The 24,174-nt window shown below is 35.2% G+C and overlaps 1 protein-coding gene across 2 annotated transcripts; it reads left to right on the forward strand.

The window, feature by feature from the left end:
* The first annotated feature begins 114 nt into the window (after positions 1-114).
* Positions 115-23,166, forward strand: LOC111328513 (receptor-type tyrosine-protein phosphatase N2). 2 transcript variants are annotated; one of them, XM_022932961.2, is made up of 23 exons: positions 115-303; positions 417-464; positions 2,760-2,795; positions 4,021-5,136; positions 5,529-5,580; positions 6,116-6,205; positions 6,853-6,941; positions 8,180-8,253; positions 10,839-10,975; positions 11,367-11,430; positions 11,579-11,700; positions 12,253-12,307; positions 13,224-13,277; positions 14,102-14,195; positions 15,002-15,075; positions 15,490-15,567; positions 15,777-15,839; positions 16,963-17,025; positions 17,892-17,963; positions 18,337-18,431; positions 18,757-18,875; positions 19,826-19,899; positions 21,001-23,166. In XM_022932961.2, the coding sequence occupies exons 1-23, from the start codon at positions 225-227 to the stop codon at positions 21,070-21,072; spliced, it is 2,820 nt and encodes a 939-aa protein (XP_022788696.1). In that variant the 5' UTR covers positions 115-224; the 3' UTR covers positions 21,073-23,166. The 2 variants fall into 2 exon arrangements, with proteins under 2 accessions (XP_022788696.1, XP_022788697.1); XM_022932962.2 differs by lacking the exon at positions 6,116-6,205 and having other exon boundaries at positions 116-303.
* Positions 23,167-24,174: the final 1,008 nt, after the last annotated feature.

A 24,174-nucleotide genomic window follows, 5' to 3' on the forward strand; every position in this document is an offset into this window, starting at 1 on the left:
ATGATCGCCCGGCAATGGCTCACAGAAAGCAAGATTTGCTGCTTTCTAATTGGTTATTAGAACAATAGATGATCGACAACTTCCGAAAACAAATAAACATACGGGACCTCGACCTAGTTTTGTGCCCTCTGTTGTTGTATCTGATATGGCGAAGCGTCTCTTAAAACAGAGAATACGGTAGTATCTGCTTCCTTTTTCTCTTAATCGAAATCCATGGAAAATCCATGGATTCGAATAACCTGAAGTACATCCTTCTCCTGTTCTGTGTTGTTGTCGGACAGTTCAGAGAATCGCTGGCAGTTGGTAAGCTCGAACTTTTGATCAGGTGCTCTGATCGGTGTGATCGATCACTGATTCGAGAACGTTCTTCAAAGCATGAGAAATCGACTCATATTAATTCTCTCTGTGTTTTTTAGGCTGCTTTTCTGGGGCAGATTGTGATGTTGGCGAATACTGCAATCATGGTAAGTAGAGAAGGGATATTTAAAACTATATTTTGGGGGTAATTTCTCTTAGATTTTGAATTTGTTGATCTGTCGGTCTTTGATCCATATGTTTGGTTCTGTTTTGGTCACCGGTTGAAGTTCCGAGAAGTTTAACCGTTTTGAACAATTGTCACGGATGTTTAAGGTCTCACAGCAATCCTCGATTGTCATGTAAACAGATTTGGCGAATTCGTACATGTTTTTCTTAGATACATCTTCTAGCGCCCGTGAAAGATAAATGGTTTGATTTCTACATAAATTTACCCGTGTCGTCTTTAAAATTTGAATGCGCTTCCCGCCTACTCAACTGAAAATTTCTTCGTTGAGTTTTTCATTTTTGTAAAGCAACATAAAATTGTCGCCAGAAATACTTATTTCTAAGCCAGTCTAAATGTCAAAAAAATTCTTCATAAGTTGACTACCACGCAATTATTTCAGTTGTTAGTCACACGAAGATACGGTAAAGCGCTTTCGAAGAAGGAATTGAGGCATATTTTTACATAATTTCGTTCAGAATGTGGAATAATAAACTGACTTTTTTCCTACTTTTCGCTTTGCTGGAAAATTTTTTTTCTTTCTTTTAAAAGAATGTACACTTTGAAAGAAAAATAAGACAAGTCTAATACAAAATCAAATACAAGCTACGAGTCGAGAAGATTCGAATGATTGGTTCAACTTTTCGAAGGAACGATTTGCATGCAGGCTGATTAATCGAATAGATCTCCGTATTTAAAAAGTTAGCAATATCATTCCCTTCTTCTTCGTTTTTAATGAAATATCCATGAACCTTTGGTGATCTAATCGATCATTTTATTCTTTTATTATATCTCTGATATGGTGAAGCTTCTCTTTATAGTCACTTATTACTAATTTTCTACGTCAGGGTTCTGCGGGGACCACTATACTTAGACTAGCAAGATATTTTTTAGTGAGTCGGGAAGAAATATTGGGAAGGTATCTAGACACTTCTTATGAAGACGTACGTTATATTAAGGACATTTCATTCATGCTTCGAACATCGCGGGAAGAGAACCGCTTCTTAATTTTCTTTACCTTCTCATTCAGAAGGTGCATTGTCTTAAATCTGTTTTCAGAGTTTCATTATTTGAGCATTAGTCATTAGTCTCTGATATGGAGAGTGAAACCCTTAAGAACACGTCTTTGTTTCAGCATTTTGGTGTAGTATAAGTTTTTCAGTTCATAATCTTTTTTTTCACTTCGCTGATTTTTTCACTTTCTACGCTTCGTTGACCGTCATGCAGTGGCTTACAACTCCAAAGTTGTCATAATAAGTACTGTTGTTTTTTTAACTCTCCCATGAAACACGAAGAAGAGCAACTCACTGCCTTAAATTTCCCCCTTCAGAATATCAGGGAAGATGATTTTCTCTTTGAAGACTGAAACACATGTACAAACATGTGTTACGCTTCAAAACTTCTGTTAAACAATTGAAGTTTGAAATGCTTCGCTACTTAACATACAGTTTGAGATACGCTTTTTTTAGGTGGCTATTATTGAAGTTTAGGAGTTACTGCTTTAAGTGGTTTTTGCTTTCCAAGAAAGGGAAAGGTTTAACAACTGACCAAGACTTTCTGGGAGTGGGGCAAAACAATCTTTCACAGGAGAAAGTAGGGGTGGGAGGGGAGGGTTTCTCATTGCATTTTCCTGAAAATGAGGGGTATGGTATGTTTTGTAAAGTCCTAAACCATCCTTTCTGATAAACGAGAACAGAATGGACAGAAAGGTTTCTTATTGCACTCAAGAATGCTTCAACTATTGTATGGATTAGTTTGGATGCTTCTAGTAAACAACATTGTTCTGCATGAGTACCTATGAAGTGGAAATTGGTTCAAAAGAAATTTGTATAATATTTTAATGGCTGACTTGCCTTAAAATTTTAACTTCTACTCTTTTCATTGGTTTGTTTTATTTTTGGATGCAGATGTTGCATGGGATTTCCTAAGCAGTAGTTTATTTTTTTATTTACATATTGCAGAATGGAATGTTTATGTGTTCACTGAAGTGAAGACCTTTTGTATGCTAGTGTTAAACCTGACATGTATTTCTAACAGCTCTCTTTTTGCATGCAATTAAGCAAAGCTATCAAGCAGCAAGATTTTCTGCCTTCTACACTCTAACCTCTGCTATGTGGGTTTTTTTTTTTTTTGTAATTTGTATTGTTTTACCCCTTATATGTTTGCCACAACTTGGAAGTAATGTTTGATATGCCATTAGTCTGGTTTCATTCTTATTTGACTTCTTTTTCCTCTGCAGCTTTTCAATGTCAAAGGGAAATCATTCTTGACCCAGGTAATGTGTAATTTTATTTATTGATGTCAGAAAAAGGCAGGTGTGATGGGTAGTACACAAACATTTTAAAATGTGAAAAAATCAGCTTGCCCTTCAGTGAACTACTACTAAGGTTTACAAGCCTGGAGCACCAAAGAGCTAGTCCAAAATTAAGTTAACCTGAATTTTTAATTAAGTGTCAAGGTGTAATGGTAAGCTGTCGGTAAATTCAGAATTAAATGGCTATTACCTATGAACCAGAATTTAATTGTGCAACTTGCGATTAAAACATGATAGCCCATTGAGAGTTTTCACTAGCCCTGGGTGATTGGACAGCACTTTTGTTGTATCCTGCTACTTACTAACTTAGTTCACAGATTAAACTGCAAGGTTTGGATTGAATCTTTCCCCTTTGATTTACACCATAAGCCCTTTGATTGAGCAGTAAATTGATGGGGAGATTCTTACCATGCATACAATTTGAAACTTGGGATAGCAAGATATTTATCTATCTAATTTTTGTCTCATGGTTGCAGTGGACTTTTTTCTGGTCAGGAGGTTGCTAAGGGTGTAAATGATGTTAGTTTTTATTTTGTTGCTAAAGATGACCTGTTTGAACAAGAAACAATCAGAATGTGATACATTTTTCTCAAGTGTACTTTCTTGACCGTTGCAATGAAGTGCTAATTAACCTGCTTTGTAACTCATCTTTACAGTAACATAAAATCTATGACTAAATTCACATCTCAGAAAGAAATTAATGTTATTTCTAGTGTGACAGCTAAGAGCATAAGGAAGATGTTGTTTTGTCTTGTCACCAGAGTGGGACAAAGAAAAATTCTAAGTTCCCATTAGGAAATGAGGAACTCAGAATTTTCCTTTTGTTTTTTATTTGTTTGTCTGTTTGTTTGTTTTGCTTTTTGTTTTTCACAAGACGAAATAACAGTTAAACATTTACCATCTTTACCAACCTAAGTTGTCATTAAGTCTCATATCCAGGGTTCTTGTTAACATCCAGAGACAGTTTGATTTGACCAGATTTTCAAATGAATATCACTGGCTATTTCACTGAAATGTTTACCAAAATAAATATCTTACAAATGCCATTTTGTTTGAATGTGAAAACCCATTGGATTGAATGAAAAATCTTGCTCATCTTCTACCAACTGTAAAATTGTGTAGATCTATGCCTATGTGATGTTATTACATTCATAATACTTCATAATGTTTTGTCCTATTTTTGCAGATTACATATCCTACCACAGACAACAATCACAAGACAGAGACCATAACTTTAATGAATATCCACAAAGCTTCAATGACAGAAGGGAGATCACACTGGGTCAGGAGGATGACTCAGAATGGATGAATGAAAATGAATATGAAATTGAAAGAGAGGAGAGGAATTTAGGACTAAACGCACCTTTAATAAATGGTGATACTCACCATGATAAAATAACTTTTCATGAAGATCATGGGTCTTTACCACCTGGGGTTCCTGTGAATCGGGATGAGATTGACAACAAAAACAATGGAAATTTAAGATATGATAAAAGAAATCAAAAGACTGCAGATTATGGCGTAAGACACAGACAAGATTCCACTTTTCATGAAGATCATGGGCCTTTACCACCAGAGGATCTTGTAAATTGGGACAAGATCAACAACAAAAACAATGGAAATTTAAGATCTGATAAAAGAAATCAAAAGAGTGTAGATTCTGACAGTTATGATAATTTCAAAGCAAGGAGACATATACGACACAGACAAGATTCCATTAGTAGCGACTCTGTAGGTAGGAGGTATGATACACATGATTCTTTTCAAGATAGCAAAGAAGTTGTAGAAAATAAAGAAAAATTTGAAGATTCCCATGGAGCAGCCAAACCCAATCTAGCAAGGTCATCTAAGAAAAGTTCTGTTTTCAACTCAGAAGTTAGTGGTGGAAAGAGGTCTGAGGAGAAATCAGCGGATGCAAAGTCTTTTACTGATGAAAAGAAGATCCCACCTGTTCCCCTTGCAAGTGAGGGGGGCTCAATGCTAGAGGATAATTCCCATCTCCAAGGAAACCAGTTACTGACTGAAAAAGCGGCTTTTGTAGAAGAGGCAGCGGCTGACGCTAAGGTTGCTGCAGGAAAAGTCATGGTGAAGGGAAAAGTCCAACAAGTCAAAGCTGACATTGATCAGGGGCCAAATCCAGAGAAGACCTACAAGCGTGTGGAAGATTTCTTTCAATCTCAGAGAGAAAGCTCCATAGTTGAAGTTCCAAATTCTGTCAAGAAAGAAGAGGCTTCGAAGCTGTTCAAGGAAAACTTCATACCTGTAAAAGAAGATGGTAGTGATCAGATAAACAAGGAGCAAGGTAATATATCCTTATTCCTTTTCCATGCACGAACAACATTGATTGAAAAGTTATTGCCAAGAAAAAAGTAATTTCAAAAGCAAAATAGTACATTATCCAACAACCTGATTTTATGATTTTCAGAAAGTTTTCATGTAGTACATACTCTCATTAAGTTACCCATACTGAAAATTTCAAGCTGGGATAATTTACAGCGCCACAGTGAAAAATGGCAGAAATGATCTCAAAAGTGCAAATTAGTTCTTGAGAAATTAACCTATGATTTTATCTTGGAGAAACATGGAATCACTATTGATACAAAGAATCTATGAGAACTACTTATGCACCTTATTGTTAGTAGATGACACAAAGTTCAAGGCAGTTAGGTTTAAATTTTGTTCTTTACCTTTCAGCTGATTCCTCTTTGCACAAGGACGGAGAAATAAAGCTGTCTTTGAACAAAAAGTAAGTTGAACACTTTTATTTCATATTCATTTAAAGTTTGTATTCTTTGTCTTGATGTCCTGAGACAACCAAAATCAAATTGAAATTTTTTTAAAATTTCTAATCTTGAAAAAAATAGAAACAGTACAGATATGTCTTGATGTATACTAACATCGTCTTCACCTCGCCTTAAAGCTTTAAGTCTTGTGGGAAGTAAGCTGGAAGGGAATTTCATTTTCATTTGTAACTTTATAGTTAGGCAAAAGTAACAAATTCACTAATCTTTGAGTAGAACTTGGGTTTTTTTGATATTGCTTTCCTCTATAAATTTAAGAGCCCTTAAAAAAATTTGTTAGGGCTCTTAAATTTAGAAGAGTGACATATTGTTAGGAAAAGTGGCATACAACATTTAATACTACAACTGAAAAAAAAAAATTTTCTAACCAACGACAGTAACACACACGGTTAATTTATTATGGAAGTTTGTCAAAGTGAAACTGATAAATAATTTTGGTGACTTAAAGTCATTAATTTTTTTGATGCACTGTGTACACAGCATAACCACAACCCAAGCCAAATTACTCGCAGCAGCACTTCAGAATGCACTTTGGAACAATGCGCCATCTCCCATGTTTACTGTGACGAAGTAAGCTAACAGACTTGTAATCACCCATATGCATTCTAACAGATCAGTTTACAGGTTACATACTGTTAACAGTGGCAAAACTGCTCTATATTTACTTAAAATATGGCAAAACCAATGTTTTTGTAATTTTAGGCCATTTCTTGCTAAGAGTGCACATGACTAACACACTTTAACATGGCAGTTCAAGTAATTAAAGATTTCAAAATTTTGGGTTTTTCAAATTGGTTTTGAAACTCATTTAAGATAGACTTATTTTCATTATTGTAACTTTTTTAATGTGAAAAGTTAAACAGATAAATTTGTTAAAATTAAATCTGAAAATCCTCAGTTAGTATACAAATACTCTCTAACCATTCATTCCAAATGAACTTGACAATTTTTTTCTCACACAAGTTGAGTGTATCTTGTTTACACTAATGCCAACTTCTCAATCTTCCTTTAATTTTTATTGCCTTTTTTTAGACTTGCTTTTGATGAATAATTTTGAGGGAGCACAAAACTCCAAGTGTATTAATATCAGTTCTCTACAATATCATAATAATGATGCACAGTCTCTGATAGACCATTGGTTTTTGTTGTTGTTGTTGTTATTGAACTAGAGGTAACATTCCTCCACATTAAACCTGCTTCTTGTTTGTCTTCCACAGAGTTCAAGATTCCAACATCCATGTAAAGATGGCGCAGACAAAGTACACACTTGAAAAACCTGAGGATGTAGCTGAAAGGATTAAAAAAGGTACTTAATATGCACAGGGATGCAAATGTGTGACTGAAATCCAAAGTTAGGTCTGTAACCCAGGATTCATAAGGTTGCAGAAAAATTGGAAAATTATGGAATTTTCAAAATTTTTTAGATTTGGAAATTCATGGAACTAGGGTGTGGGTCTTGGAAAATTATCCATTTATTTCTCAGAATAAAATGTTAGAGATGAAATTATGGCATTTTGAATCCCTTTTCTGGATTTTTGGTGCAGGAAAACATTGAAAAGTTCTTAGGACATCATATGATTGTAAAGGTTTGGAAGGAAACAAACCTAGTGATTTTATTTCACAAATGGAACTTACAGCTCTCCTAGGTTATGATTAGAAAATTTTACTGATCGGTCATGCTGCTTTGATTTGAGGTGTTAGAATGTCTATTACTTTAGAGCTATAGTCTGAGTTTCAGTGGTCTCTTCTGTGCCCCCCCCCCCCCCCCTTGGGGTAAAGGGAAAAGACAGCTGAAATTCAAACTTTTTAGAGCTCAAGCTTTTAAACCTTAATTAAACTCCCACAAAGAGCCTGGACAGAATTTCTCCTTGCAACATCAGTCCTATACCAAATGAACAGGTGACAAGAATAAAGAAAGATATTAATTGGAGGATGGTTTGCTGATCCAAAACCAAATTCTCAAGAGAAATGTAATAAGAATTATATAGCAAACAGTAAGGAGAATTACTAAAGAGATCATGAGAGTGAAAGTTAAGGGTCTGCAACATTTACGTCACAAAGATTACTTGTCCCACCAAAAATTAAATTTATGTAATATTCCTATGTATATGTGCACGATCCTTCGCAGTAAAGCACTATTTGAGCAATAGTGAAAATCAGACCTGGAAAAAAAAAAAAAAATTTCAGGCCTGTACGGGATTCAAACCACTGACCTCTGCGATACTAGTGCAGCGCTCTACCAATTGAGCTAACAAGCCAACTGGGAGCAGGCCATCAAATTAATTCGACATAAACCCGTAGATGATAAATCAAACAACAACAAACATATGAAACATATGTATGAACTGCGGTTATGAAACGTATATGTGCACGATCCTTCGCAGTAAAGCACTATTTGAGCAATAGTGAAAATCAGACCTGAAAAAAATTTCAGGCCTGTACGGGATTCGAACCACTGACCTCTGCGATACTAGTGCAGCGCTCTACCAATTGAGCTATGTTAACAATTTTTTGTTTAAAATATTTTTGTTTTGTTTTGTTCAGAACCCAGTGTTAAGAGTGATGTCGCCCAGAACAGTGGGTTAGAGATTGTTTCAGCTGATTTTGAAGATGCATCTGTGAGTTTTTTGTTTAATCCTCTATACAGAAACTGGTTGATATGAATCACATTTCTTGCTGTTAAATTTGATAATATTTTTACCATTCTGCACATTCTTTTTTTTTTTTTTTTTTTTTTTTGACCCAGAAACCCTTTTAACTATTGATTGATTAACATGTTACTTCTCCACACAATTTCAGTACATAATCCAGTAAACAAGTTATGAGAATATATGGACTTATCAGCAATATTAAACTCACTTCACAATAATTAATACGTGTAGAAACTGTAAAGTGTTTGGAAGGAAGAGTCATTAATCAGATGTGTTTTTTTAGAGTTGGTTATAATGTAAAACCAGAAAATTTCCTGAAAAAATAGTTTTCACTTCAGATGAGAAAGATAGGTGTTGTCTAAACATTGGTATTTATTTGTATTTTGATATTCTTCAATTTTGCCATCTGTGCCCTCGTGTTAGTTTTTCCCTGCAGTTTACAAGTGCAGTATTGAGATTTTTCTTTTGTTTACTCTTCAAGCAGCTTGTCATTACTTTAAATAAGTTTCCTAAAAGCATAGTAATTAGCCTGCTATTACATAACCAGCTCTCCTAACTTATCAAAAACAACTCAGCAGATTTTGAGTTGTAAATAGTTACTTGATATACTTGTATCAGCCTAGTTTTGTAGTGTGTATGCCATTTTTTTATTTTTTTTAATGCTAGGATGGGCTATATGTGTACACAGAGTGAAGCAAATAAATGCCATACTCATCAGCTGTTTCTGGCTAAAATCAGATTTTAGCATATGAATTAAAGATTTAGCAGAGGAGTCTTTGAATCTGTCAATTTTACAACACAAAATAATTACTTTCTAAAAAAGGTGTCATGTTACATCTTAAATATTTTTAGACTGCTTTTAGAGGTCTTTTTTCTTTTGTTTTTGGAGAACACTGTTTTGAAGTGAAATAGTTTTTTTTTTTTTTTGCAAGCAAACATTTTCAAAGTTTATTCACAGCTTCTATTGTCAAAGATTTAAAGATTAAATCCTTGTTTGCTCAATCCAAACCTTTAATTTATCACATGATAATTTTGCATGAATGACTTTGAATATATGAAAATTATATAAATTATGTCTACTGCAGTTTCATGAAATGTGTGAATGCAATCCTTGCAGTAATGAACCCTACTTATGTAGTAGTGGAAACAAGGCCTGGAAAAAGAAAATTGGCCTGTCCAGGGATTTTTTTTTTTGTTTGTTTCAGATCACTTTTATACAATCTTGCATGAATTAGATAAAAATAAAATATGTATTAGGCATGGCCTTGTATGGAGAAGAAAACATTAAATTATTCAGGCATGCATGTCATTCATTTCTCATGAATTAGTTATGAATTCTACAGAAGGTTTCTTTGTTATTGAAAACTGTGAATAATACATATATATGGTAGAACAAGTTTCATTGAGTGAAAGCTTCAGTCTGTGAGCTGCCGGTAACATTGATACACCTCTGTTATGAAACAGAAGTAAGTATTCTGGGTGAAATTTACCCACACAGTTTTGATTCTAGATCTCTTGAAAAAAGTGGATTTTGTAAAACTTTGAAATTTTCATATCTTCAGTATTATTTTTTTAGTGATGGTTCAAGAAATTTCAGAATCTTTGTTAAGCCATGATTGATCAAACTCACAATTTTCTCAAGTTATACACAGGGGTTGTTGACAAGCTTCATCTCAAGTATTTTCTGTCTTTGAAATGATAGATTTTGATTTTTTGATTAAGAATGATACTTCTTGGTTAATATCACTCACTAAATTGTGTGGCATTTCTAAAAGACAATATTGATGTATTTGTAAATCAGAATATTGGGTTTATTTAGATTTATGTTCAGAGGTGTTATGCTAATTTTGTTTCAAGTGCACTTTCTCCCTAATAGAGGTTGTTTGTTAGAATTTTTTGTTCCTAAAATCGATGTCATTCTTTTTCTTCTAAAAAGTAATACTTTATGAATGTAATTATTTCTACAGATAAATTGGGCAAATAGTTCTGGGAGCATGTCACTACAGATGAAACTTTAAACTTGTTCCGGACTGTGTTTATCATTAAATTACTTTCAAGGAGAACTGTGCTTTTAAGTCTTCATTCCAAATTCAAATGAGAACTTATGAGATTTTACTATATCATTTGCAACTAACGTGCACCTTGAATTTATAGTAACTTTTTCACTTTTTGTGCTTTCATTTTATTCGAGAAAGGATAGATAAAACTTCAGAATCTGTAACTTCTAGCATGTAGACTCAACACACAGATAACAATACAAAGCCACATTTCAGCAAAATAATTGCTCAACTCAGAATACAGTGCCTATATACTGCAAATCTAAACTATTGATAATTGGGTAAAAATAAACTAAATTGCAACGTGCACTCTTCGAGAGAAACAGCACTTAAATTAGATTCTTAAAAGTTTAATTAACTGTCAGTAGCTTTTATTGTTTATACGTGCTCTTATTCATTTTCATGGGAGATTGACCTTCCCAATCATATACTTTGGTTCAATTGCCAGCGGCTTGAAAAATTCACTGACAAATGTAACTTTCTTCTTTATCAAAGAACAAGGATGTAAAGGGAAATCCCCAGAGATCTGTGAAAACTCAGCAGCCAAAGTATTTCCTCGTAACGATCATTGTTGTGGGCTGTGTCACTGGAGTAATTCTGACAGCAGTTGCAATTTATCTCATAATGAGAAGGTAAGTGTCTCTTATTAATATACTTAGTCTAGTAATTTTTACTGTAATTCCTGTATCCAATTTACTTTTCTAAATTGAGCCTCAAATTTTTGGAGTAACCCTTGTGTTTTTTGAGAGTACATGGTGAAATGCACCAGTTGCTGGCTTATTTTGACAACACAGCAAAAGCATGCATTTTTGGGGACTTCTATCTGTTTAATCCACTTCACATACTATGGGATGTTATCAGTTGATATGAATTAGTGCTGCAAAATAAAACTGCGTGTTTACATCAAACTGTGGTTTATTAGCTGCCACCAATTATTGTCAGTTAACTGATGGCCATTTATTTATAATTATTGCTTGCTTCATTTATTTAATCAATGATTGGCCATTGTCATTGTTTTTCTAGGCACAATGAAGCAAATTTCAAACCTGTTACTCTTCCTGGTCAAGAAGCAGCAGCTGATTACCAGGTAAGGCCATTTATTTGATAACAGTTTACTTTGTGAAATTGTTACAGTCGGGTTACAAACCGAATAGCAATCTTGTTTAGAGTAGTACATCCACTTTCAAACCTTACGCATTGCTATCTCTTGATATGTTTTTATCCTTTTGGTTCAGGAATTGTGTCGACAGCTGCGGGCAACTCAAGGGTGGGACAGTGCACCTGTGAAGACCACATCCTTACAGCATGGGGAAAAAGAGAAGGGACTGGGAAGCGGAAGGGCACCCAAATACTCATGGTAAGACGCAAATGAGACAGAAATTTGTATGAGTTCAGTAATGCTATAGCTTCTTTTCCTCTCTAACTAATTTCAGTCAGTATATAATACAAATTAATGCACCTTTGGATAGTATAAGTCAGATTGGTGTTCAGGAAGAGACCTGGATTGATCATTGATGTGTTCCTGTTTCGACAAATAAATGCTTGTTGATTAACGTTTTCCAAACTGAAAATTTGTAGACATTTTGAGAGATAGTGAGACACAGATAGCAGCTATTTTAAAATTTGAGTTTTTAGTAGGATGTTTTGTTCTTTTATGGTTGCCACCATGATCTCTTCTGTTTTCCTTGAAGAAACTACAAACAAAAAAGCTTTTGTTAACAATAAAAGGAAAAATCATTTTGCAGTACAATTCACAACCATGCAGAAACCAATATTTGGGGGATTGTTTTCCCATTGTAACAGACGTCTGTGTCCCTTGACTTGCGGCATTCATTTACAAGTTTGTAAAACAAGCCTCATATCAACTCAGAACTTGCAGTTTAACTGAGTTCATTTCTATGCTTTCTAGGAGTGAAGAGCCTGTTGTACCCAACATGGACATTTCTACTGGACATGTTGTTTTGGTATGTGGTTTGTTTTTCTTTTCTTCTACAGGCAAATTGTCCAAAATAATGTTAATTTGTAGGCTAGCTTCCCTAGACTTGGAAAAAGAACAGGCCATTCAGAGGAGGTGTGATATTTTTTCCCCATTTGAAACAACCATTATGATAATGTTGAGAACTCTCCTCAATCCAACCTGATTTGGGGTTCTATTTGAACAATTTGCATAGCTTCTACTGATTGAAGGGCTTCATTGTTATATATTTAGCATGGAAGTAGAAAAGTAAGGTTGTATGGAGTGAGTGTCAGGGCTCAACACTACCTTTTCAACTTACTTAGCCAAGTGGCTAGTGACATCTTAGATGTTACAACAATTTCAGTTTGTTTACTAGCCAAACTGGCAAGTGGAAATCGAAAACCACCAGCTAAAACTGAATTTCTACTAGTTATGTGCCAAAAAGCTTCTAACAGTCCATTATTTTTCTGAATATATCAACAAAGTTGAAATGGTAAATTGGCCACCGTTACAATTATAAATGCTGATGTTTCGAGCGTGAGCCCTTCGTCGGAGCAAATAGAAAAGTTGTGGGTTGTGTGTGCTTTTAAAGGCAGAAAATGGAGCTGCGTTATCGGTGGGAACATGGCAATGAGAAAAACACGAATAAATTAGACTGTCGTTTTGAAAGATGAGCTTTTGTTCAAGAGTTTTACGGCTTTCCATGCTACCTAAGTGTAAGGAAAGACCACAGACTGCCATATGTTGCTTAGAATGATGAGGTAATTGAGAGCTTTGTTACCCTATGATGAAGCAACCAGTGTACTTCTCCATTTACTGAATAAATTACGTCTTCCTCTGCATTTTGTTAGAGAAATGATTGTTCTGAAGATTTTTTTGTTGTATGAAGTCTTGAATAGCTATTGGAATTTCTTATGTTTTAGTCCTACATGGAGGACCATCTTAACAACAAAGACAGGCTGAACAAAGAATGGGAGGTAATGGAATTAATTTGTTTTTATTATTTCCCTATTTTTGTGGCATTACCCTGAAATTTCCGATTGACCATGAAAATTAATGCAGGACTCCATTAATTAGGTTTGCTGTACTATGTTCTTTTAGTGGTTTAGCCCATTAATTCCCAGAAGTGATTAACGTACAACTTCTTCCTGTTGTTTATACATTAACCAGGAAACAGGTAATGAGAATATATGAACTTATCAAGTAGAAGTTGATATCGATTAAACACCAAATTCTTGTCACTAATTTACAAGGAATTTTAAAAACAGCAAGAGGAGAGAATTAAGTTTTTTTGTTTTTAAGGGTAACAAATTGAGTTTTGATAGGCAATCTCTGGTGTGTCCTTTCATTCTTATTGACCATAATAATATATAGATTTAGCCAAGCCTAAAAGAAGAGCTCCAATTTTTTTTTTTTTCACACGTCTCAAGGGCACAATGCCTTGCTTTAGCCAGGACTAGAACCTGGGTCATCTGACACGGAGCCCAGTGCACTGACCACTAGACTACTGGACAAAGCCGTGGCATTGGCATGCCCGCAGTACAGTTCACCACACATGTTAAAAGTAGCACCTTGTACAGACACCCATACGGTCATAAGTCAAAATATTTTCAGCTTGATGGGTTACTACAACCATTTTGTATAATAATGGGGCTATGCTCGAGCTCTGTGAGCTCCTCTATTACTTAAGGTTATGTATGGTATTCACTTAAAAAGTATGCTGATATAAAGGTGTTCTGTTCATAAAATATTGAGTATATCTTACACTCAAAGTCAATGACAATTTTTCCCTTTATTGAAGGCTTTGAAAACATATGAAGCTGAGCCTAACAGCAGGGAAGTTGGAAAGCTGGAGAAGAATGCAAGAAAGAACCGTTACAGTGATGTTCTGCCCTGTTAGTATTATTTAAGCTTGGATGCTCTTGTTTGAAAAATTGCAGATAATTATGCCTTTCTGTGGGGTTGGATCAGTGAGCAAGCAAGACAAAATGATCCTACTTGAATTCACTCAAGATTTCTTGCATTTCCAGCTTTGTCGATTCTGAGCAACTTCTTTTTACATGTTTTACTGCCAGGGTTTTTTGTTGTTGTTTTCATTTTTATTGTATTGTTTAATTTTTTTTTTAAGAAACAGATTTTCATAACTCAAGAACCATACATCTTGAAGATGACCAAAATAAAGCCATGTCCAGTTTTGTGATGTTATTTTGATTTCTCTGTTTCATTCTTTTGACATTTCTTAACTGTTTGACTCCTAAAATTGACTAGCATCTAATTTCTCTTCAAAATATCACACCTGAATCACACATTGAGGTGTGAAATGTTCACCAACTAAGGAAGCTCTTGATTGTTCATCAAATTCTCCTTGTCAGCACTATAGGGAATGTATAGAGAGCAGTATAGAGAATATGCATACTGATGTTAGGTTGTAAAGGGTTAAGTCATTATTGGCCTTTCCTCTTTGGTCAACATGGCTACATATTGGCTTTTTTTTTTCTTTTTTTTTCTTTTGACAATTCAATGGTTATTGCCACTATCCATCTGTCTGAAACTAAACTTTTTTGGAAAATATTTAAAAATATATTTATTATTTATTGAAAGATAACAGAAAGTGCACAAAACCTGAAAAATAACTTAAAAACTGTAAGTGTTAATCCGATGAGTGTTGAGAAGTTTATATCCATTCCCCTCCATCTTGCAGATGACCATAACAGAGTTCTTCTAAAAGAGACAGCAAGTGCCACTGGGTCAGATTACATCAATGCCAGTTACATTGTAAGTTTGTTTAACTGTTTTGTTTTATTTTCTTGATTTCATCTAGCACAAGCTGAATTTTATTATTTGGTTGATACAAGACGTGCTTAATTAAAAGAATTTGTGGAAAACTGAGTCAGCTATGTAAGTCAGTCTTGCATGCTACACATTGCCTCTCTTTACAACTTAAATACCACCATACCCTCCAGAAGTCTATGAATGATATTCTGGCCAGTTTAGTTTGTGTGTGTCTGTGTGTGGCCGAGTGAGGTGGGAGGGGGGGGGGGGGATTGGATAATTGATAAATTTCTGTGTGAGGTAGACGAGTATTGTTTTTGAACTAGTGTAGCAATCAAGGGTGAGATACAAGAGAAAGGTGGCATTGGTGCCTTTTTACAGATGTAGGAATTGACAGTGATTTGATTGATTCCATAGACGGACCATGATCCCAAGAATCCTACCTATATCGCAACCCAGGGACCTGTGGCTCACACTGTATCAGACTTCTGGCAGGTAAAGATGTTGGGTTTACTGTGTTATTGTTGAATTTTTGTTGAAGTGCCCAGTAGAACAGTGGGGATTGTATTGCTACTTTAAATGAAACACTTCATTGTTGGAGTCTTTTCCGTAGCCTTTTCATAATTTCCAATTTCCGGCTTAGCAATTTTTGCAGAAGCTCATATATTTACAGAAAACCTTACATGATGTCTTGTACCTTGCAGATGGTGTGGGAGCAAGGTGTTGTTGTCATTGTTAACTTGACAAAACTTTCAGATCTTGGACTGGTGAGTGTCACTGAAATAAATAATAATAATAAAAATGCTATATATTTATATTCAAGAAGTGTGTGCTTTACTTGAGATCATGTTCTGTGAACATTTTAATATTTTTCCCAACATGTCAAGTTTTCAAAAAATTGTATGCAGTGCTTACTTTTTTTTTTTTTGCAAAGTTTGGTACTTAATCAAGGAAGAATTCTTAGAATACTTCATGACGTAACCTCATATAATTTGTAGGTTGAAAACAAACTTTAGGAGCTCTTAGATGAACAGTTAAAAGTATGCAAGGAATTTTTCCGCATAATTTTTTTTTTTTAAATTTGTAGTCAAATAAAATTTGTTTTCATTCTCAATAGTAAACAACAAACCAGTTTTGAAGTCCGAGTTTCAGTCTTTCAAATGCTTCTTTAAAATGTAGAGCATTCACCACTTAAGCAGTAAATTCCACTTTCTGTTGATTAGTGGTGTAATCATGGGCTGAATAGATGTTGCCAGAACTCAAGTTTGTAAATCACTAAATAACTTGGATATATCAACAAAGTTGAAGTGGTAAATTGGCCACCGTAACGATTACAAAAGCTGACATTTCAAGCATTAGCCCTTCGTCATTCGCTCCAACGAAGGGCTAACGCTTGAAACGTCAGCTTTTGTAATCATTACGGTGGCCAATTTACCACTTCAACTTTGTTGATATATCCCAAGTTATTTCATTACTCCCACCGACGCAGCCCCAAACAGTTTCTTTCAAAACTATCAGCCTTTATTCATTTGTAAATCACTAGCCAGAGGAATGATTTAAAGTTTTCAAGTATTCTCCCAACTTTCCAAGTGGGTTATTGGGCTGGTAAACCGACAGAAAGTGTGTGGACTTTGGCTTTTTTGGAATAAACTTCAATTGTCTATGGGTTTACTGGTACAATAAAAGACAGGTTTTTTTACCAGTCAGGGCACTTGTGGTGCCTCAGTCTGGTACCCAGTATTATTTGGTACGTTAGGGATCAATTTGATATTTTTCTTTGGTTTTGATACATGTCTTGACACATATCTTATTAGAGTGTTATAAAAACTATCAAGTGACGTGAGTTGCTGAAGAAAATGAACAGCCATATATTGATTATTTTCATTGCAGCCTCAGTGTCACAGATATTGGCCTGAAGAGCAGCAACCAATTGTAAAATATCGCATTTATGAGGTGAGCAATCACCAAAGACTACCAGTACTTAAAGCTTGATGGTCACTGTTTGAGCATTGATTTTTTTTTTTTTTCGAGATACAGTAGTCCTATGGGTCTTGCACTGGACTCTAAACAGAGGTAGGGGGGGTGGGATAGGGGGGGATTGGGTGAGGTTGCTGTGACATACCAGTATCCAGTCGAGGTGCTTGTGGAGAACTAATACTCCTGTTTGCATAGTGATGTAGGGACAAAGCCTAAAGCCTTTACTGGCAACTTTTGCACCCTAACACAAGAGAACATATTCTCCATTGGTAGATGTAATAGGAAAAAAATTCTGAAGACAACTTAATTGACTTGGCCATAGGCCAAGTCAATTTGGCTGTCGGAGGAATATTTTTTAATCCAATTATTTCCAAAATTGGACAAGCATGTAGTCCTCTTTCTTATTAGTTTTATGGCTAGTCAGTTGTAATTAGGCATTGCTCAGTTAAGCTATTATTCTTTAATTTTTATTTAAGCTGTCCAATTGAGGATTCATTTGGGTTGTTTAAAACTATCCAAATTAATCCTCAATTGGACAGTTTTAAAAAATTAAAGAACAATAGCTATGCTAACAATTTCAGATCAACTACCAGCTATACAATTACATTTCCTGTGGCGGTGATCAGGGTAATTTGTTTGAAAACCTTCATTAGACGTTTATTCTTGTGACCTTGATTAATATTTGATTTTGTGGCAATACTGTTAGGAGAAGTAATATGGCAATTGTCCTTGGGGGTCAAAACTGCAATGTTTGTAGTTTGAACCAGCAATAAACAGATCGGGATTACTGATAGAGATATTGTTTTTTTGTTGTTGTTGTTTTTTTTTTTTTTTGATGATAGGTTCATCTTGTCTCTGAACATATATGGTGTGAAGATTACTTAGTCCGAAGTTTTTACTTGAAGAACTTACAGGTTGGTTGGAATTTTCCTTAGATCCACTCTCAAACAATGCAGAATTTTGTAGACCATGTTGTGTTGAAATGATTGCAAATCATAGTTCAAGACAGTTGTTTAGAAAAAGCTCAGTTGACCAAACTAAATTATGTTATAATACCCCCAATACAGCACCACAGGTTCTTTACAAACTTGCCCCCTTAATTTGTTAAAAAAAAAAAAAAAGGACTTGGTTAATTAACTTAACTTTAAAAAAAATGTTGCTCAGAGTACAAGTGCCCATAAATTAAATGTATTGTACTTAAATTTTTTTTTCTCTTTTAATTGTGCATATTATGTAAAGTAAGGAGTTGTTTTGAGTGAAAATTTTTCTTTTCTTTTATATTCACAGACCAGTGAAACCAGAACAGTCACCCAATTTCATTTTCTTACCTGGCCTGATCTTAATGTTCCTTCAACACCCAAGCCTCTTCTGGAATTCAGACGGTAAACTATTTTTAAGCAAGGCTATTTAACTTTGGAAAAAGCCTCTAAAGAACACTTGAATTGTTGTAAGGGTAAATAAATGCTTCAGTCTTTCATTAAGACTCTTTGTGAGTTAAATTTTTGTGAGAAAACTCTTTAAGTACCTGTGGATAATTTTTGCTCATAATCAAATGATAATTGATGGTCGTTAGTTATTGCAGCTTCTGTAGAACTGTCAGACAGTGTGAACTGCAAAGGAAGTATGCATAAAAAGAGAATGTTTCCTTCATTCTGTGTCTATGCTGTGATGAAACCTGACATATAATCAACTAATTCTCATGTGCAGGAAAGTGAACAAATGCTTCAGAGGACGAGCCTCTCCTGTCATGGTACATTGCAGTGGAGGAGTTGGAAGGACTGGAACCTACATACTGATTGATATGGTGCTGAACAAGATGATGAGAGGCAAGTGATACTAGTTTTTTACACTGTCCTCTGATTGGTTAAGAAAGGATTAAGTACGTATGATGCACCATCCTCGCAGTAGAGAGCGCTATTTATGCAATAGCGAAAATCAGACCTGAAAAAAATCAGGCCTGTACGGGATTCGACCCACTGACCTCTGCGATGCTAGTGCAGCGCTCTACCAATTGAGCTAACAAGCCAACTGGGAGCAGGCCGTTAAGTTGATTCAAAACAAACCCATGATGATAAATCAGATACAATGAATATATTTTTTTTTTATTTAGGATCGTGCATCATACTTAGGGTCGTGCATCATAGTAGGATCGTGCATCATACGTAGGATCGTGCATCATACGTAGGATCGTGCATCATACGTAGGATCGTGCATCATACGTAGGATCGTGCATCATACGTATCTACAACCGCAGTTCAAAATATATGAACTTCATATATTCATTGTATCTGATTTATCATCATGGGTTTATTACGAATCAACTTAACGACCTGCTCCCAGTTGGCTTGTCAGCTCAATTGGTAGAGCGTTGCACTAGTATCGCAGAGGTCAGTGGTTCGAATCCCGTGCAGGCCTGATTTTTTTCAGGTCTGATTTTCGCTATTGCATAAATAGCGCTCTCAGCTGGGAGGATCACGCATCATACGTATCTACAACTGCAGTTCAAATATATGAACTTCATATATTCATTGTAAAGGATTAAGTGGTAGTCATATAATGGTTGCAGGGTGGATCAAGGCAATAAAATAGAAAATGACATTTTTAGCCAATTATTTGCACAAAGGCTTACATAGTCACAGACATGATGGAAACTTTCGAGAAAAACTTTTACATTGCTCTTTAATTAACTTCCATTTTAAGTTAACAATCATTTCTTAATTAAAACCAGTGGTGTATGTATGAAGCTGAAATATATCCCTGTGTTTGCTTATCTCAGGAGCCAAAGAAATTGACATTGCTGCCACTGTAGAACATCTACGTGACCAACGCCCTTCCATGGTTAAAACTAAGGTAATGTTAAATGACTACAGCATATTTTACAAGCCTGATCTCCACTTCCCCCTTTTAGCAAGATGAACTCCAATCCCTAGACCTTAGTGGAGTGTGGGAGACTTACATGTATGTTGTATGACTTTTAATGTGAGCTTTTCATCACTTGCAAGGATATTTTATGTACAATCCCTAAGTAAGTACCCTCCACCTAACATTTCAAAAAGAAATGTTTGAAATTGCTGGTACGTTACTGGTGCTTGAAAGTCCTGTTTTTCCCCCTAACAATGTTGCAAGAAATTAGTGACCATCTTGTCAACAAATTAGGGACTACAGACCGCTTTCACAAATGGCTGCCAGATTAATATTCTTTTGTTTAAATTTAAATTAGCTCTTCTGGCCTTGCTTGGGATAATGTATTCTTTTGAATTTTGTACTGGAGAATGAGGCCAGAAGGGCTAATTTAAATTTAAACAAAAGAATATTAATCCGGCAGCCATTTATGAAAGTGGTCTATTTTGGTAACTCTGGGCAACAGGGAAAAAGGGGAGATTACAAGAAAGATATAGAAGAAATTCAAAGGTGATAGAGCATGCTGAGACTTTTGCCAATCTTTGTACCTCTGATATCTCAGGGTAGACTTGTTAGGTATAAAAATGAATGAATAAAATTGTGGCTGCAGTAGTGTTTTCTTACTGCCTAGGTAAGTGAGCAAAGTGGAATATTTTTAGTTACAATAATTTACTTTAAACTCAAGAAAAAACAAGAACACTTTTTGAACCAGGACGTACCACAAAGAAGTTGTTGGGTTGTATGTACAATATGCATGGTAGCCTGCCAAACTGATGCTTGATTAAACTGGCTGTAAGTGAGTTCAGTAAAAGGTCTGACATGTTGAGACATTTTTGTCTGAGAACAAGACACCCTGATAAAGAATCACTTTCATGTAACATTGCAACTTACTTCTTGACTGGAAATCAAAGAAATGCCTAAGAAAGAGCATGTCCTTTGAAAGTTCATAATAAGGTAGAACAAGTGCAAACTCTGGTCTTTTTCTCAGCAAAGTCTGGCTCTGGCATCTTGACAATTATAATTACCTTTTTTTTTTTATTTCATATGCAGGCTCAGTTTGAATTTGCCCTGACAGCTGTCGCAGAAGAAGTGAATGCGATCTTGCAAGCTCTTGCCAAATGATGATCATTGACCAGGAAAAAAAGTATTATATCAATGTAATTTATAATTTTGGTTTGTTCAGTTAGGACTAAACAGGCAAGGTGACAATTTTGTCTTTGAATTTTGTGAATTAAATTTTTTTCTTTGACCGAAAAAATTCAGTGGAACTTTGTTTGTATGATTTTTATGAAAATAGTGAAAATTATGTTATTTTATTTATGATATGTTGACCCTAAGTTGTGAATTTTCCCATGCTTTTAAGGCTAATCCTTTAACTCCCATGAGTGACCAAGAAATAATTTCTCCTTACAATATCAGTACCATATTAAGCAGACAAGAAATGAGAATTAAGAAAAATATCAATTCGTGAATTTAAAGTTCATCCAATACCAAATTCTCCAAACTAGCTTCATAAGAATTGTATGGTAGACAGTAAGGAGATTTTCTAATGAGATCGTGGGAGTGAAAGCTAGGGTTTTAATAGATAGGAAAGTTTTCTTTCTGAAAAGAAAATGAAAGCTTTTTTGGAAGTATTTTCATTCACCCTTCTGTATGAAAGTGGACCTCTTTTACTTGGAAGAGATCTGGAAGTAGGAAAGTTTTATTTTCTTTCTCCATAAAGTCTTTTCATTTTACTAGGAAAAAAGAAATTTATGTGTAGAGGGTTTTATTCGACTCTAATTCTTGTTGTAGATATTCTTTAGTTTGCAAGTTATTTATCTGAAAAAGAAAGAGAGCGTGTCTCTCCTGAGGGTTTTATTAGTGTTTCTTCAAAGTGGATTGGAAAAGAATCCAATAGTGAGGAGAAACGTTTTTTTTTTTCGGAAGTGCCTCTTCATACGCTATACACACAATTTACTTCTCTCAACTTTGAAGTGGGTACTTTTGTCTTTGTGTTAAAATGACAAATAACACTTTGATTTGTGAATCAATTGTTTTGTGTTTCTCTTGCATGGGGATGTGACAGTTATTTCCTTGTAGGCAACGAGCAATCTGATTTGTTTTGAAGAATTCTGTAGGGTAATTTTGTTTTTGTTTTTTTAACCAAGAATCTACTCATGGTTTACAGCTCTCTTAGTTCTGGAACAAATACAAAATGTATTGACCATCACAGAGCTAAATTGTGGTTTTTACACATTTCAAAGAAATTCTTGTGGCTGATCAAAGAAAATGCTCGATGTTTCTCATGAAAAGACTTTAATTTCTAATTTTTTTTGAAAATCTCATACGGGTATTTGTTGCCTCAGGGATAAATATTTTCTGTCACAGAATCAAAAGATAAGGGGAGCTCATAGTCATTGAGATCTTTTACTTAACCACAGGAGTAGATTAATCTTTATACTAACGTTGATTGTTAGTTTCCATTGTTCTGTTTATTATAATTGTTTTATTATACAATGACCCATGGAAAAAGTTGGAATAGAGATCTATTAGGGTCTAAGAGACATTGGGGTCGCTAAACAAAAGACCCTAGAAAATAGCTATCAGTCTGTCGGGGGGGGGGGGGAAGAGAAATTCTTGATCTTTCTTAAACACCTGGTTGGGGGGGGCTTATTGTGTTTTGTGATTGGTCAGAATCCTCATTTATTTAATTTTGAGGAATACAATTTTTCTGTGGGCTTTTTTTTTTTATTTTTTTTTTTAAGGAAAGTCAAAACAAGTCTTTCTCTGTTGTTGTAGACCTTGAGCACAACTTTTGTTTTGGTAGAAAAGAAGGGACTTTGGATCACCCAAACTCGGTACAGAATTAAACCATGATCTCTACTTCTCTCGTACTCGGATAATTGTGTCTGCAATTCTACAGGAACACGAAAGATGTTTTGCCTTTCCAAAATATAATCACAACACCAGAAAGAGATATATAAACACCAAGAATTAAATCTGCTAAACATTAAAAACGTTATGAAAGTTAATTCAACAAACTACGTTTCCCGTAGCACTAGATGTATAAAAGTTCACGTAAAAGGACAATATTATTTTTGTTTATATTTTTTGAGATTGACTAAGGGAATTATTAATTTGGTATGTTACGTTAGGTAATGCTATGTTCCAGCTATGGAACGATATTAGAGAGTATAACAGATAAATTAAAGTGGGATATTATTTACGCACTGATCAGCTAACAGAATGTTCTTTCCGCGTCATGTGAGGCAATTAGCTAATTGGTCAGTGATGTGCATCTCGATTCAATGTCGTTTAAACCAAAGTAATCAGTACAGCCAATCAGAATCGAGTGAAGTATCACTGGGAGCCAATGGAAAATCATATGTGCTTCAAGCGCGGGAAACGCCGGTGACCAAGTGGCTGTTGGTTTAAGTTTTGTCTCTGATTGGTTGGGAGCATGGCGTGATTTTTCTCGACCAATCAAAGAACGCTAAGAAACAAAACCAAAGCAATCATAATGCAGTCGCGGTTTGTTCTTCACATCCAGCGGCTGTAGAATATTGCTCTACATAAATGCCGTAACTATATTTCCTGACTCAAGTGCATCACTATGTCTAATCAGCATTCTGACACCTGTTGTCTAATAGGCATCCGTTAATGAAAACTACTTAAAATACTCACTGAAATTGATAGAAAAGCTTGACAAGTCTTAATCCCGAGGGATTCATCTGTCGGTCCGTTTTGCGCACTCGTACACCTGTGCTGAACCGACTGCCTTGAAGACGCCAGTAGAGGAATTTGAATCTTATCAGTTTTATCAATCTCTCTGGAATAGATTTAATAAAATGGAACTTCTCGGGATAAATTTTTTTCCGTCTTTTCTCTTAATTGTAGTGTAGAATACAAAGCAGATACCTTTTACACGACCTTTGTTGGGCCATCCTTTCTAGGAACTTTGATATTCTTAGAGAATGGCGAAGCTCGGATTTTTGGGAGCTATTCGTTGTGCACTTTTTCGGAATTTTCCCTTGAATGGATGAGCTATTTGTAGTCGGTCACCCTTATCATAGTGGGCTACGCTGACCCAACGGTTGATGGGCCCAACAACGGTTTCGAGACTTGGCTGAGTAGTGATGTTGTAGTCTTGGACTGGCCCCGGCTATGCGAAATTTGGAGAACGACATTGACTCACTGGATGAATCTCTATCCATTGGAAAGCACAGCGCGTTTTGTTAACAC

Source organism: Stylophora pistillata, chromosome 12 (genome assembly GCF_964205215.1).
Source record: "Stylophora pistillata chromosome 12, jaStyPist1.2, whole genome shotgun sequence".
In the NCBI taxonomy this organism is placed as follows: domain Eukaryota; kingdom Metazoa; phylum Cnidaria; class Anthozoa; order Scleractinia; family Pocilloporidae; genus Stylophora; species Stylophora pistillata.

Coding starts and splice junctions, on each gene's coding strand:
- LOC111328513 (XM_022932961.2), top strand. CDS start 225: ATGGATTCGAATAACCTGAAGTACATCCTTCTCCTGTTCTGTGTTGTT. Junction 304..416: donor CAGAGAATCGCTGGCAGTTG/GTAAGCTCGAAC, acceptor TGTGTTTTTTAG/GCTGCTTTTCTGGGGCAGAT. Junction 13,278..14,101: donor GGCTGAACAAAGAATGGGAG/GTAATGGAATTA, acceptor CCTTTATTGAAG/GCTTTGAAAACATATGAAGC.